This window comes from Mesocricetus auratus, unplaced genomic scaffold, assembly GCF_017639785.1.
Source record: "Mesocricetus auratus isolate SY011 unplaced genomic scaffold, BCM_Maur_2.0 Super-Scaffold_100027, whole genome shotgun sequence".
Taxonomy (NCBI): domain Eukaryota; kingdom Metazoa; phylum Chordata; class Mammalia; order Rodentia; family Cricetidae; genus Mesocricetus; species Mesocricetus auratus.
The window spans coordinates 279,862-294,946 of NW_024429208.1; the positions used below are offsets into that span (position 1 = coordinate 279,862).

The 15,085-nt window shown below is 51.2% G+C and overlaps 1 protein-coding gene across 4 annotated transcripts in view; it reads right to left on the reverse strand.

Moving 5' to 3' along the window:
- Positions 1-12,250, reverse strand: part of Gabbr1 (gamma-aminobutyric acid type B receptor subunit 1) — a 28,334-nt gene extending 16,084 nt beyond the window's left edge. The window contains exons 1-11 of one of the 4 annotated variants that reach the window (XM_005087199.4): positions 12,177-12,250; positions 11,661-11,748; positions 10,802-11,005; positions 9,831-10,016; positions 8,663-8,683; positions 7,314-7,474; positions 4,414-4,548; positions 3,903-4,073; positions 2,871-2,972; positions 2,531-2,596; positions 1,888-2,079 (exon numbers count right to left, since the gene is read on the reverse strand). In XM_005087199.4, the coding sequence (XP_005087256.1) occupies positions 1,888-2,079; positions 2,531-2,596; positions 2,871-2,972; positions 3,903-4,073; positions 4,414-4,548; positions 7,314-7,474; positions 8,663-8,683; positions 9,831-10,016; positions 10,802-11,005; positions 11,661-11,748 (1,326 nt within the window). In that variant the 5' untranslated portion in view covers positions 12,177-12,250. Of the gene's footprint in view, positions 1-1,887; positions 2,080-2,530; positions 2,597-2,870; positions 2,973-3,902; positions 4,074-4,413; positions 4,549-7,313; positions 7,475-8,662; positions 8,808-9,830; positions 10,017-10,801; positions 11,006-11,660; positions 11,824-12,176 lie in introns of those variants that run through there. The other 3 variants (XM_021223676.2, XM_013126093.3, XM_013126094.3) reach the window with 3 other exon arrangements.
- Between the last annotated feature and the right edge of the window lie 2,835 nt (positions 12,251-15,085).

Below are 15,085 nucleotides of genomic sequence, written 5' to 3' on the forward strand. Positions count from 1 at the left end.
CTTCTCTCCTCCTTTGAAAAATCTAGGATTTTCCATGAGATGTTTTTAGCTGAGGATTCAAGAAGGTTCTGTGTGCCTCTGAAAAAAAAGGCACTTTCTCTGGAAACCAAAGGCCAGAAAAGACTCCTGCCCCCAACATCCTACCCTAAGGCCCAACATCCCCACCCACCTCTAAGCTCTCTGCCAGTTCCTTCTCTCCCCCCAGTGTCAGATAGAGTCCTAAAATGGTGGGTTGTGGACTTAGGGGACCATTAAGTCTTTCTGACTTTGGTAACCTGCTCCACTACTCTGCGTTCCAGAAAATGACTCAGCTCTCTTGCCCTGTGCAGGGAAATGGCTGTCCAGTGTTTCCTCACTGTAGTTTTTAATCAAGACAAATTAAACCTAGCAGCCCCTTAGAACATTCCAGAGCACAGTTTATAACCAGATCCATGCTGCAGCCCACGCTTTATCACAATCTACTGCCAGAAGCAGATTCCCGAACCTCGTTTCTCCTTTGCTAAACACTACCATTATCTGAACAGTATTTGCACATAAACATGTAAAGTCTTTTGGCCAGGCTTTGAGCTTTCCCGTGGGAAATCATGGGGCAGAACAGGTTGGAGTTCAACTCAACAGGGCATTAGGAGATGCATGACCCAGGACAAGTCATTAAAACTCCCTGGTTCTAATTTTCTAGCTCAAAAGATGTAAATAACAAACCTAGTTTAGAGTATTGCTGTTAAGATCCTGAAATTATATAACAACTATCCTAACTTTCCTCATAAAATCAACCATTATTAAAAGTATCATTAGCTCACCTCTCTGAAAGAAACTATTTTGCAACTGGAGTTATAACAGGTATAATTAACAGACACATAGGTTACCCCATGGGCCTGTCATGATCCCTATACTGTGGGGGTATGGTGCTGTACAGCAAGAGCCTCTTCCCCACATACCCACACCCACTCATAGCCCCACACACAGGGCTAGCCTGGTCCTCCCATGTCAAGACAGAGTGCCTTCCAGCTTCAAGTGCTATCACCAGAAAACTATCTGGGACTAACCAGTCTTTAAAAAAAAGTGAGGGAGAAAAACATTAAAAATAACATCAATCAAAGTGAGTATTAACAATCCCAGTACTAGGAAGGCAGAGGCTGGAGGATCTCTGAGTTTGAGGCCAGCCTCATCTACAGAGCGAATTCCAGGACAGCCAAGGCTACATAGAGAAACTCTTGTCTTGAAAACCCAAAATAAATAAATGAACAGTGAATACTAAAGCCAGGAATGCTTGCATATGACTTAACTCCAAGCACCCAGAAAGCAGCCAGAGGCAGGGGGATCTGTGTGAGTTTGAGGGCAGCCTAGTCTACATAGTGAGTTCTAGGGCATCCAGAGGTACAAAGAAAGACTCAAAAAAAAAAAAAAAACAAGAAAGTAAATATTAAGCAATTCTCTGAGGTACTAATGTAAGTCTCTCTCACACACACACACACACACACACACACACTAGCAACAATAATAAATCAATAATAAATAAAAACACATCTGTGCCCAAGAGAAGCTCTCTGGAAAAGGTGTGCCTTGTACACAAGCTTCTATATTACCATTAATGCCTCTCCCTCACTTGACTTCTCACCAACTGCTCCTTGTTTCCACGGTAACAGCCCTTCCAGTCATCAGAAGCCTACTGTACATGCCACTTTTTTTCTCTCTCTTGCCTAAAGTAATCACAGCACGGGCAGAACCCACGAAACATGATGTAAAAAACCAGAGTATGGGCACAGGCCCCTTTCTGCCACCGGGCTCTGCTGCTGTCCTCCCTTCCTTTCTCTCCCCTGCTCCTCCCCTTTGACGCTCCCACAGCCCCTTCCACCCCAGTGCCAGTTTCCAAGGCCCCACGCTCACCATGTTGGAAATGCTCCGGGTGTTGGCAGGGTTCAGCATGACAATCTCGGTGGTGATATGGCCCTCCACCGCCTCGGTCATCTCATCCACTGTGCAATTGATTGACGGGTCATGGGTCTTGAACCAGTTGTCAGCATACCACCCGATGAGGAACCAGACATACTTCTTCCCAAAGAGCCGTTCCTTATAAACCTGCATTCAAAGTCGGGAAGGGGGCATTTGAGGTTTGGCTTTGTTCTGAGGGAGGTGGTATTATCTCTCTAGACATTGTTTAGCCGCTTGAGAATCAAATAACACGACCTCCTTTTTTAAATCTTCACTAAAATCCATTACTTTGCATGTTAATCTCAAGCTTTAATAATATATATATTTTTTGAAATCTTCAAACCACAGGAGAGGCTCAACAAGATGCCTCCACCAGTCACTCAGAAAAGACTGTGTTAAGACATAAGAGAGGAAAATGAGAACGTGCATGTGCATGTTGAGTCAGTGACGGAGACAGAGTCTACAGACAGGCTTGGTATTCATTATCACCTCAGGTCATTTGCTATCAATTTGAGCAGAAATGCCATAAGGAGGACCCACGAGAAAACCACCGCAGAGAGCCCATCCAGCCCCTCCCAGCTCCAGATTCCATCTCCACCTCACAAAAAACTTTCCGGGCTTCAGTCTCATAGAAAAGTCCCACGATGATTCGAGCATCTTGACGCTATAAAACAGAAACAGAAACAGAGCTCCTGAGGGATGCTGAAAGCGCCTGAGGGTTAAGCTGGTGCTTTTGAAGCGTTGATTTCCCAGCTCTAACTGCTTAGTGCAAAGAAATGTTCAATGGGCAGTGGATAAATGTCAACTGAAGAGGCAACTAAACCTTCCCAGGAGACTCGGCTGCCTCACAGAATGGACTGCCTCTTCTAGACTCTCCAGATGACCACCTCCCACAGTGAACCCTGGGCAGGCTAAGCCCACCTGCCCTGCTTGCCCACCTTCAGGTTTTTAACAGGCACAGCTGGATCTGAGAAGAAGCTCTGGCGGAAGGTGATCTCAATCCCAGCCTCTTTCACTCGCTCCTCTAGGTCATCCAGCGTCTTCGGTGGGAATAAGAAGCAGGAGGAAAATGGGGGTCCACATAGGATTAAGCAGAGCCCATGAGTGAGAACTGACTGTAAACTCACAGCAAAGGAGTAGTGTCTGACCCTTATTCCAACTGCCCTGGGCCCCATGAGGAAAGGATGAAAGAAAGCACCCCCAGTCTTAGGAGGCACCTTCCAAGAACCACGATGAGCCCCTCCTCAGCATCTGAATCCAGGGACACTGCCCCATCCACCCCACTCCTGACACTGAGAAGAAATGAGAGGAAACAGAAAAAAGCAGGACAGGGTCCAGAATAGACAGGATGATGCCAACTCAAGAGGCAAGTGTGCAGACAGACAAAAAGATCACAGGAAGATGGACTGAGTCACTGAAAAAAAAGTGGGAAGGGAGGATTAAAGGGCCACTGGACATGAGTTCATAGAAGACTCAAAGAATGATCAGGCTACTTCCCTCGAGGGTGGAGCCCTGAACTTCCTCTATACCTCTGCAAACTACCTGTCCCTCTTCAATGTATAAGCATCTCTCTGTGTCAATACCAAATGACAACACCTTTGTCATTTGACTCTTATTTGTCCCTTCATCATCTTCTTTCCCACCCAATGCAGCAGCCCCACACTCAGCTGCCAATCACCCTCCACCCCTGAAAGGACTGAGGTCCACTGCTTCCTTAAGACCCTATTCATATTCCCTCTCATCTCAACTTGGAATTAAACCTACTTTCATAGAACAGTCCTATCTGTCTGGGGAACAAAACAAAACAATGGCGAGGATTCCAAAAATCCAACTCATGTGTTCCCCAGGCTACAGAAAGAACAAGCACTTCGCCCACTTGGAATGTGTTCTCTTTTGATAAACCATCAAAATCTCCCCCAACAGAGCAGATGCCCCTGGGACCTCATGTCCCATCCCCTGTCCGAACTCACTGAGGTGAAGACCTCTGTGGTCTGTTGGATGGTGGCAATCTTCTTCCAGCCCCACTTTTCAAAGAGTTTCACCCGGGTGGGATTGTGCAGTGTGGCGGATGGGTGTGTTCGGAAGAACGTTGGAAAACGCTGTCGGTTTGACAGGGCTGGTGAGCTGGAGCCATATGAGAGCTGAGGCAGAAGGATGAGAGGTGTCCGCGCAAACTGAGTATCCTTTCTTGGCTCTGATTTTCCTCCCAACTCTCCAAACTTCCCCACCTTTGTCCTAGGTAAACACACACACACACACACACACACACACACACACACACACACACACACCCCTGAGTCCTCATCCATGGATCCCCATAGCTCCTTCAGGCAATCAATACTACTAGAAGTACAACCAGCTCAGGTTCTCGGCTGGGTGATTCCTGGCAGTGGGTCCCTCGCTCTAGCCCTCTTAAATATATTCACAGCCTCTCTACTTAGCTCAAAGAGAGATGACCCTCCCTCCAACTGCCTTGCATACCACAATAAGGTTCCACATGCGGGCAGCCTCAGCTACAAGTGTGGAGACAGAGCTGCAGCCAGGCATGAGGATGATCTTGATGGGGTCATTGTAGAGTAGTTCATACAAGTACTTGGTGGCTTGCCCTGGGTCGCACTGAGGGAGGAAGGAGGAAATGAAGGCTGGCTCCCAACCGCCTCCCCACCCCACCCCCCATCTTGGAATGCCTACTGTCTTGAGCAACCTAGCCCCTTCCATCATTTTCACCGCATTTTTCTTCCTGTCGAGTTTCTAGTTTCTCCTCTTTCATTAAGCTCCCTTCTCTTGACTTCCATCTGGGACCTTAGCCCTACCCACTACTGCACGCTCTTCCTTCCATATTAATGCATAATCTACTTCCCCCCCCAATTCTGCTCATCCTTAATCATTCCTAAACACAGACTCATTTCTCTCCAGATCCCCAGACAGCTCCCTCAATGGAATTTCCACCTTCAGTTTGAGAGAACGGGAACAAGATCAGTAGGGGGTCAGCTCAGCACCCCATCCTTTCCTGCTGTGCCCTGACATTTGACAAGTCCATTAGAGAAAAAAAAGGGGTGGGGGGAGTAAGGAAGACTCTAAAATGAGGGAAATAAAAAGAATGGAACTCTCCACAAGCCTGACGATATTAGAGGTGCCTGAAAGAGACAGGAAAGCAGGAGAAGAAAAGTAGGAGGGGAAACTGGGGGAGGAACAGCCAACCGCGGGTCCCCCACTGTCTGCTCCCCTCCTGCTGAAGTATGACATTTCAGAAGCTGCTGGAGCCCCCCAAAAGAAGTGGAGAGGAAATGGCAGCCAGTGGGGAGTCAAAGCAGAGGGGCACAGGGGACTGGAGAGAGTGAACCAGGTGGAGGGGGTTTAGAAGGGAAATAAAGAAGGCACCTGGAGTTTGCTTGCTCCCTACTGAGGTATGACATTTGAGACGCTGTGGGAAGTTGGAGACATGAAGCCCAGGGAGCCAGGGGGAGCTGGCAAATCTGAGCACCCCCCCAAAAATGTGCTCAGAACTCAGCTATCTGCTCTGCTCTGTCGCGCTGTCAAGGGCAGGGCTCACCTGTAGGTTTGGAACACTTCCATGCCTCCTACTTAGCATCTTCACAATTTATTTTTAACCACTATAGGGTCCTTCCCAACTCACATTAGAGCAGACACTGCTCCCAGCTTCTCTGCAGCCCTAAAATTGTCCCCCCACTGTTTGCCACAATCTGAAGAAATTATTTAATATGAACGATGATACTCAGAAACCTACAGTTACATAAAACAGGGAGCGTGTGGCCTGGTGTGTATGCCATCTTCTGCTTCATTTCTTCTCCTGTTCTTACATACCCCCCCATCCACACCCCACTCATCACTGCCAAGGTTCTAGACCTATCCTCTGCCACACCCCCTCCTTCACTTCTACCTTCTTCTAGTACCCCACACCCCATTTGCTTTCCAATATCTCTATGGAATCACTCGTATTGGGGGATGAGTTTAAGCTCAAGCCATGCCCCCTGTCTTCTTGTAATACCCCTTTCCCAAAGCTGGCCCTATCTTTGTCTCTCTCTAGCTCCCTCTCATAGTCAGTTATCTATTTTGCCCTCTCTCTTCCTGCCTCCCTACCCTCACATGTAATTTTCCCCCCCTCTGTGCCCTGCCATTCTTCCCATGGGTATCCTGGGGTATAAGCTGCAGGCAGGCATTTTCTAGGCAGTGTTTCTGTGGGTGAAAATGAAGACACTACCTGGGATTCCTTCCTGACTAAGGAGTTTGAACTAGTGTTTTAAACAAACGGTGATCCTTGTTCAGTGACGCTTGAGACCCACAGAGAAGGCAACAAACAGTCCAAGGGATTTCAAGTTTTCTCTCTAAGCCCCTAACAACCCTTCCCCTGCCTGCAGGCTCACTTCTGCCCCCCCCATGGAGGCACGTGTCTATTTTTAGGTGCAGATCGATGTTCCACACACCCCAAATATAAAATGGCCACATCTCCCACCTGTACTGTTTCCCTAACCTCAAGTCTCTGGAGCCACAAGTCAGAAAGGATCTAAACCTCCTTCCCTGTCGTGTCAGTTCCCACTCGGGGAGGGACCTGGTAAAGAAATCTTATTACAGACCATCCTCTAGCACGGAAATTTCTCCCCCCATCCACTTCCCAACCCTGCAGGCTGTTTCTCCTTGCAGATCTACCAGGCCGCGATAATAAAACCAGAAGCTAAAATCGGACCCCAAGTTCCACAGGAGGCCCCAGGTTTCTTCACTGTCCCCACCCTCCTCCCCGCCCCCTCCCGTCTCCATTCTTTTCTGATCTCCCTGTATACTGACTCTCCACCCCCAGTGCTGTTGTAGGGGCTCCTCACGGACCCCAATACTCTCTCCCAGTGCCCAAGCTCACCTCTTGACTATTATTAGTCTTTCCCAGAACCACAGGCCACACATCCTCACAGGAACCCCTCACAAGGTAGATGAAGAGTCAGGCAGCCCTACCTTGCTGTTTGTTTTGATAAAGTAGAGCCCTCTTGTCCCTCTAAATCCTCCCCCTTCTCTCCCTGTTCCTTCCAGCCCCAACCTACGCCAAGATTTACCTTGTTACCATGGTAAATGTAAACCCCTGAGCCAGCTACCCAGCTCTGACGTTCCTTCCAGCCCCCAAACCTGGCCAGGGACAGTTTACTCTGAAAGATCAGCACCTAAGACCCCCCCCCCACCACCACCATTTCTACGAATCTCCTACTGCCTGCAAGAGTCGGGCCTTGAGAGCCACTGAGACCTCCCTAAGCTCCTGCACCTCCTGCGCGTCTCCAGCCAGTCACACTCGGGAGGGGTCTGCTTCGCAATCCCAAAGAGAATTCACAGCCCCGGCCTCCCACCACCCCAGCCACTCTGTCCCTCACCCCGACTACCTTGCTGTCGTGGTGGATAAGCTTGAGCTCGTAGTCCGGCAAGATATCCCTGCGGCTGTTAACGTCCTCCAGCGCCATCTCCACCGCGGGCTGGCAGGCCTGGCCCCCCGGCCAGCCCCCGCTCATGGGAAACAGAGCCCCGATGTACACTGCACGCCGTTCTGAGGAGGGGTGCGGGGGGACCCTCGGGTGAGGCCGCGGGAGATGGGGAGAGTGAGAGGCCCACACCGAGGCCACCCCAGCCGCCATCACCAGCAGGAGCGGCAGCGGCCACCCCACCGGGAGACAGGGGCCCCCCGGGCCCATGGCGGGGAGGGGCGGGGGCGGCCTCCTTGGGGTGGGGGGCAGCTCAGGGGGGACACTTCTTCTGGGAAAGGCTGCTGGGAGGGCGTCGGGGAGGCGCCTCCATCCCAGGTCTCATGGGGAGGAGGGGGCCGGAGACCCGAGAAGGCAGAGACGTGGGCTTCCTAGGGCCAGGCGGCGCTCGCTCCCGCCACCGCGGACTCTCCTCGCCGACTGACCGACCGACAGAAGGGAGGAGGGAGAAGAGGAGCTTGGAGGGGGGCTTTGACGTCACGGACTGGGGGCGGGGACAGGAGGCAGCTCCGAGGCCCGGAGAGGAGGGGAGAGGAAGGAGAGAGCAAAGAAGGGAGGGGTCTCCGCCTAAGGAGACTGGAGGGGAGGGTACCAAGAGGATTTGGAATGCGAGAGGCTAAGCACAATGCAAAGATGAGAAGTGAGGGTGGGTTGGATGGGGTGGGGGCTGGTGACAGTTCTTAAAGGGGGCCGTGGGGAGATGGAGCGAAGGACTAAGGGTGGGACTAAGGACTAAGAGAGAGCAATGGAAAGGGTTTTGCAGAGCAAAGTACGGGTCGAGAAAGTGAGGACTGGTGAGAAGTGAGCGTTAGGGGAAGGACAGTGTGGCCGAGGGAAGGCTTGAGGAAGGGTGATGCGAGAAAGGGTCTACGGAGGATGCGAGGCCCCGCGTGGGTGGGGCCGGTGAGCAGGGCCATGGAACCTCGCGGGTAAAACCTAGGTAGGGGTGGCAGGAATAGGTCCCTGAGGTCTGAAGGAACCCCACGCAGGAGAGGCCTGGGATCCCCCCCGGCACACGGCTGCCCCCTACCGGGCTTCGCGAGCCCGCAGAGCGCGGCCAAGCAGGGAGATGGGAGGGAGCCCGACCCGCGGAAAACCACGATTTAGCAGCAAGAAACAGGTAGTAAACTAAATGGGTTGGGGGAGATGAGTAACAGGACACCCACAACCTACGAAAAGAAATCCTGGTGGTGGAGGGTGAAGAGTGAGGGGGTGGGGGCGGCAGTGCACGCGGGAAGGGTTTCTGATCTCACCTGAGTGTGGCGTTCGATTCACTGGCAGCAGGAAAGACGGGATCAGAGAAGAGTTACCACTGGCGCCCAGCTTCCCAGGCCTGATCCCTAGCCCCCTCCCACACCTGTTCATGCGGAGCGGAGACTGCGTTGAGGGTTAGGGTGCCTGGGGATAAGAGCAAGGCGGGGCTGGGGGTCAGGACTTGGTGTTCTCTTTATTTTTCAAAGGACAACAGAATTTGTGCCAGCAATTAAAAAAGGAGTCGGGGTATAGCTTATTTCTGCAGAGCTTGAATATTATAAAAAAAATCTGTAGTCTCTTTAAGAAAAAAAAACTACAAATACAATTGTTTTTAAATGGTTGCCGTTCAAATACCTTAACTTAGTAAATTCTTCAAAAGTTGGCTAGCATATGAACACATTCTTAAAAGTTCAAAACAAGGGCTTAGTCAAAACTGAGGACCCCTGAAGCTTAATTTTCATTCCAGGAGAGAAGATGAAGAGTTTCGGTGCCCAGAAAAGGGAGATGTTTGCAGAAACAAAGAGTAGGGCAAAGAAGTGGCAAATGCAAAAGCAATTATTCCCTCAAGGAATGACCGAGGTTGTAAAAGGTAGAGATAAGGCCCAGTCTTCCCATCAGCCCTTGAGTTGTCCTTATTGTATGATCATTCTGCCCCCATTTTGCCTCTTCCACATGTTTCCAATCCCAGATCTCGCCGATCATTTTTTCTAAACGTAATGCATGGTTTAATTCCCACTATAGAACTCCATTATAGAATGAATAGCGAAGAATAAATTCCAGAAGAGTGATACATAGGATGTTCTAAGTCTACGGAAAGGGGAATGGTTTTTTCCAGGAGAAAAATCCCAGGCATTAAACTTTAAGAAGGTGAGGGTTAGGGTGACATTAATGAAGAAAAAGAGAAAACAAAAGGCCCGAGATTTGAAAGCAGAAAGAACACACTAAAGGAAAATGGAATGGAAGGAAGCCCAGAAAAGTGAACACAAAGGATTGTGGGACCAAGTTTGAGGCAGATGGATGATGGAAAGAGCTGGGCTTTCACCTCCGTCTTCCCGAAGTCCTCCCCAGCATCCTTCATAACACCCGTCCTTTCCCTCTCTCCATTCCCCACTCGCATTCTAGTGCAAGCAACCTCATCAGCTGCAGGCAGGCAGCTGTTCCCCTCACCCTGGCAGTGGGGCTTGGGGGTGCTCCACTGGCCCTGACTACAGATGCTCCGGGAGCTGCCCACCAGATGGAAGTCGGGGTCACATCGGAAATCCACCCGGGCTCCATCCAGAGCTGGGAGGTCCCCACCCGTCAGGAAAACCTTCCCATTTTCCAGGGCCAAATAAGACTTGGAGCAGATTCGGACTGTAGAGAGACAGGAAAATAAGGAGAAAGACAAGTTGTAGAGGATTTTCCCCTGGGAGGACAAGGAACTCAGGCTTGGGTTTGGGTTCACAAGCATCCTGCTCCACAGGAAACCAGGTATGCAATGGCTATGCCTCTGTACCTCTCCCCCCCCCCCTTTCTCCCAGCCCCCAGTATCCATCCACATTCCTATCAGGAAAAAAAAAAGAAGAAAGAAAGAAAGAAAAAACCCAGCAATTCTATTGTAGGAACCCAAGATGGAGCTATAAACACACAAAATAGGAATTGCTCACAGTAAAGCGGGTAGTTCTCTGCCTTTGAAATATGTAGATGCACGTAAATTTGGATGCATGATCAGGCTTGCTTTTCTTATTATGGCTAGTCTATAATAATACTAAACTGGCTTATATGGTCATTGAGTTAGAGACAAAAGTATCAGAAAATGTAATGAGATCGTTTTGTAACTTAAAAAAAATTCCTTCGCTAATGATCCTCAAAGAACTCAGATGGAAAAAAAAATCAAAGTTATTTCATCCAGTGATCAGTGCCCTAATAAAGAGGATGAAGTGGGTGTGCTGGCTGCTAGCTTGCTACCTCCCACTAACAGCTCACAGCACCGCCCCTCCTCCTACATAGTACTCATTCATTAAACGCATTTGTGAATTTGTTTCCACCGCGTTTAAATTGCTGACTTGCAAAAATAACTATGGTTCGTTCGTTCGTAACTTGGGAATGGAATGGCCTGAAAATGGGGGGGGGCGGGGGGTGCTTCCCAGGCTACTCACCACAGCGGCTGGGTGTGTCCATATCCGTCCAGGAGCCGTTGGCCAGGCACTTGCGCACCTTGGGCCCCACCACCTCACGCTCCCCCCGGCACACATATTCAATCTCATAGTCCACCGGCAGGAAGTTGATGGCCTTCACCTGGTCGCGAGTCAGGCCGCGGTACCTGATGCCCCCTTCCCAGGGCGGGTGTATGATCTGGCAACCTGAGAGGGAGTGGGGAGGCACAGGGGAACCGTGGGAGCGGGAAGGCAGCGCCGCAGTGGAAGGAGGAAGAGCAGGGCGTGGTCACTGGTAGGGCCCGGGATGGGGACAAAAACAGTGGGTGGGATGGGGGAGGACCGAAAGGTAGGTGTGGGGACAGTTAAGGAACCCAAGCTGCAGAACCCAGAGTCATGGGTTAGGGCAAAAGCCGATGCGATAGTCCACCGGTAGAGAAGTGCAATGGAGAAGAATAGCTAAGAAGAAATCGTAAGGGGTATAGTGTTCTGTGGTTAAAATGGGGGAACAAGGCTAAAGGAGGATTTCAGAGCTGAATGAAGAGAGGACCGACCACACAAGCCCATCTGAGCAACGAAGTGGACCGCGGAAGGGGGGCGCTGTAGTAATGTGGGGCCCGGGAAGGGAGGTGGAGCTGAGAAGATAATTCGGGGTCACGGAAAAGCGGTGTAGTGTAGCAACGTGAGGCCGAGGAAATGGGTGCTGGTGGTGACGCGGGGTGACAGAAAGGAGGTCAGGAGTAGTGAAGTGGCTGCTGGGCGGTGGGGGTGGGGTTCTGACGCGAGAGTGAGGAGGAAAGGAGACGTGCAGGGAAAGGAGCTAGAGGGTGGAAGAGGTCCGGGGCGCCGGAGGAGGGTGCACCTTCCGAGGTGGCGTTGGGGGTCTGCGCCCCGCCTGCGCCCAGGGGGCGGAGGAAGAGAGGCACCAGCAGCAGCAGCAGCAGCAGCATCTGAGGAAAAGGCGGCCGTGAGAGCACGGCGGAGCCCGCCGGCAGCGGCCTGGAGCAGCCGACGGACAGACCTCGCTCTGCGCGCCTCGCAGGCTCCGACCGCGCGGTTCGGGACGCCGAGGGCGCCCCGCGGAGGAGGCGGGGGCGGAGCCGCACGGGCTGGGGGAGAGGAGGAGAGAGAGCCTGTCCCCACCCTCCTCCGGCCTCCCTCGGCCCCCCACCCTCCCGGGACTCCACCTCTCTCCACCTCCTCTCCGCCGCCCCGGTGGCTGGCTAGCGCGAGCCCAGATTTACCCACGCTCCAGGGTCCCGCTGCCCCATCGCCTGCCACTTGCACCCGACCCCCAAGCCCCCCCGGCCCTGCCCTGCGTCGACCAGCCTCCCTGAGCTCCCCTCTCCAAGCCCGGTTCCTGGGGCCCTGCTCTTACCTCGGCGCCCGGTCCCGCTCCCCGGCTCTCCCCGGGCCTCAAGGCCCCAGGCCCGGCCGCTGCTCCCCGTTCTCCCTCCCGGTCCTCCAGCTTCCCCTCCCCCTGTCCTTCTTCCCTAGGAATCCGGGCTCCAGCCGGCCCGGGTCTCGCCCCTCCTCTCTCACTACCCGCAAACCCCACCCCCGTCTCTCCTTCCCCGGGGCGACGGCGGCCGCGAGAGCGCGGAGCCGGGAGGGAAGGAGGCGGCGCCGAGGACCGGGGAAGCTCTCGGGCGGAGGGAGGAAGGAGGGTGCAGGGGAAGACGGGGCGGGGGGGAAGGGAGGGGGAGACCGGGAGAGGGCGCCTCCCACAACCCGAGCCCCGGGAGCCGCCCCGGATCCTGGCCCCTCCCTAGACTGCCCACGGCTCGGGAGGGAGTAGAGGTAGGATGGAGGGGACAAGGGTGCTCACGCACTCGGGCGGGGACTGATTGCAACCGCCGAGAGACCAGCCGGCTAGACTGCTGGAGACTTGGGGGGGGGGGCGAGGCGGTGAGGCGACTGGAGCCCAAGGGAGGGGAGTTGGCAGGGAGACAGAAGCCTGGATGAAGGTGGAGAAAAGGATGTTTGTACAAAGAGAAGGAAGACAGATCTGGATCCTGGCAAAGGAGGGAAGCAGATGCCAAGGGCCAGAAGAACAGACCTTGGAAGAGAAGGGAGAAGCCAGGGTCAGAAGGGCAGCTGAGGTTGGCGGGGACGCCAAGAGCCTCCTAAGCGGGAGAAAAATGGGGTAGGAAAGCCAGAACCAGCTTCTTGCCGGTTTGTGGCAGGGAGCAAAAGACCTGGGACATCAAGGAAAGAAACTGAGGTAGATGGAGAAAGGAGGGAACATAAAGAAAGAGAACCTTCAGGTGAGCAGGAGCCAGTATTGTCATCCACACTGGCCACAGACCAAATACCAGGAGTTCTCTAAGGCAGAGAGGTCTGACAGGCAAGGTGCCTGCATTGCAATTGTCCTTACTAATGATGATGTATGGAAAGATGTGAAAGGGAGTCCTGCCAAGAAAAAAGAAAGGAGGGACACTCCTTTGCGGCTAATTCTTCCAGAAAGGTGAACGGAAACCAGATATTGTGAGACCCAAGAGAACTGAGTCTCAATCTTCAACCCTATATTAGGACAAATGTTTGTAATGGCTCTTAAAACTACGAACTAATATTCATAGATTGATTACATCAGTTCCTTGAGCACATGACTAAAAAGATCAAAATATTTCCCTGTCTCTAAGGAGGAAATAAGAGCATAGTGATTTGTAATAAAATAACATAAACAGCATTTTAGTGCATGAGTGCCTACTTTCACTCGAAGCAGGGATATGCTTACACCTCTCCATAGAATCACAGAGGTGAAACTTCTACCAACACACACTGATACAGCCAGTGACTCAACTACCTCCAGCATGCTGCTATCAATGAAGTCACTTCAGAAAATGTTGAGCAACTCTTGGTAGCAAAATCAAGCTTCCCTAAACTCACACAGAAATGTAATTGTATTCCTAGAAAGTTCACTGCATATTCAGACTATTAAAAAAAAACTATGAAGTTCTAGGCTCAGATAATTAAATGAAAGTTTTCACCTACATGAATGTCCCAGGGGACTTCTGAAAGTCTGGATAAAAGAGAACTCTTTATCTGGCAGAAGGATAGCTTTTACACCTGTCCTGCCCATAAGTAAGCACACCCCCACACACACACACCACTAAATAAAAAAGAAAAAAAGAAACCCCACAAAATGTTAAATATTGTCTGGAAAGAGACTCGAGAACCACTGGACTAGATAACCAGCAAAGGAGAGTTAAGAAGGAGTTCCACCCACTGGAAATGACAGCCACCCTTCTCTGAGTGGACAAAACCAAAGAAGTTTAGCCAAATGAAGTTACGGACACCAGCAAGCGAAGATCAGACTATCAGAAAGAAGAGATACCTGACTCAGTGTCAGAACTGAAGGCTAGTCCATCTGTCTGACCATATACCTATCTTGAGTGTTACCATGTGATCCTGGCAAAACTGAACCCATAAGACCCCTCCTCAGACCCAGCAGGACCCTGATAAAATGGAACATTTGAGCAAGCATGCTAGCAGCACAAACTACTCTCAAAACCCTTGTATGAGCACTCTGATAATGCTCACCTCTAGAACACTCAAGCTGCCATTTTCCTTTCAAACCTTTTCATCCTCCAGTATGATTTCCATAATTCCTTGCACATATTCCTCAGGACATCTGTTTAGATCCTTCCCCCAAATCACAGTGTGTTAGCCCTATTCTTCTCACACATAACGTATTTAGTGGGAGACACCGTGTTGGGAATGAACTTAAAGCTGCACACATGCTAAGTGCTCCGTTATACCTCTAGCCCTCCACTTCCTGTTTCCTTCTTCAACAAATACAAAGGCTTCTCTCTTCTGGAATGGTCCTTGGACACAATCTCTTCTACACAAGATACGTCTTTGCAATGCTCTCTCCTTTTGCAGTTCTTCATCCTTTTCCATGGAAACAGGGGAGTTTCTGCTTTGATTCCCTGAGAATGGCCAATCTTCATGTTCATTTTATTTCCCATATTTCCCTTCCAATCCCTTTTATCCATTATTCCTTTTCTCCTGCCCACCCGAGAGAGCATAAAGCTTAAGCGTATCAGAAGCCCTGAAAACACAATAACCAAAGTAGCCTGATTTGGATGACCTATAAAGTGCTGCGCCCCACAGGTAGATGTCATCTAGTCCTCACACCACCACACAAAGCAGATAGATGTTTATGCACTCCTAGTGAACTGCTTGGAGAAGTAAAAAGCAAGAGTACCACAGCTAGAAGTCATCAGAACTGACTCTAGCTCATTACTCCACATCCAAATTAATTTTTTTTAGACAGTCTCACCA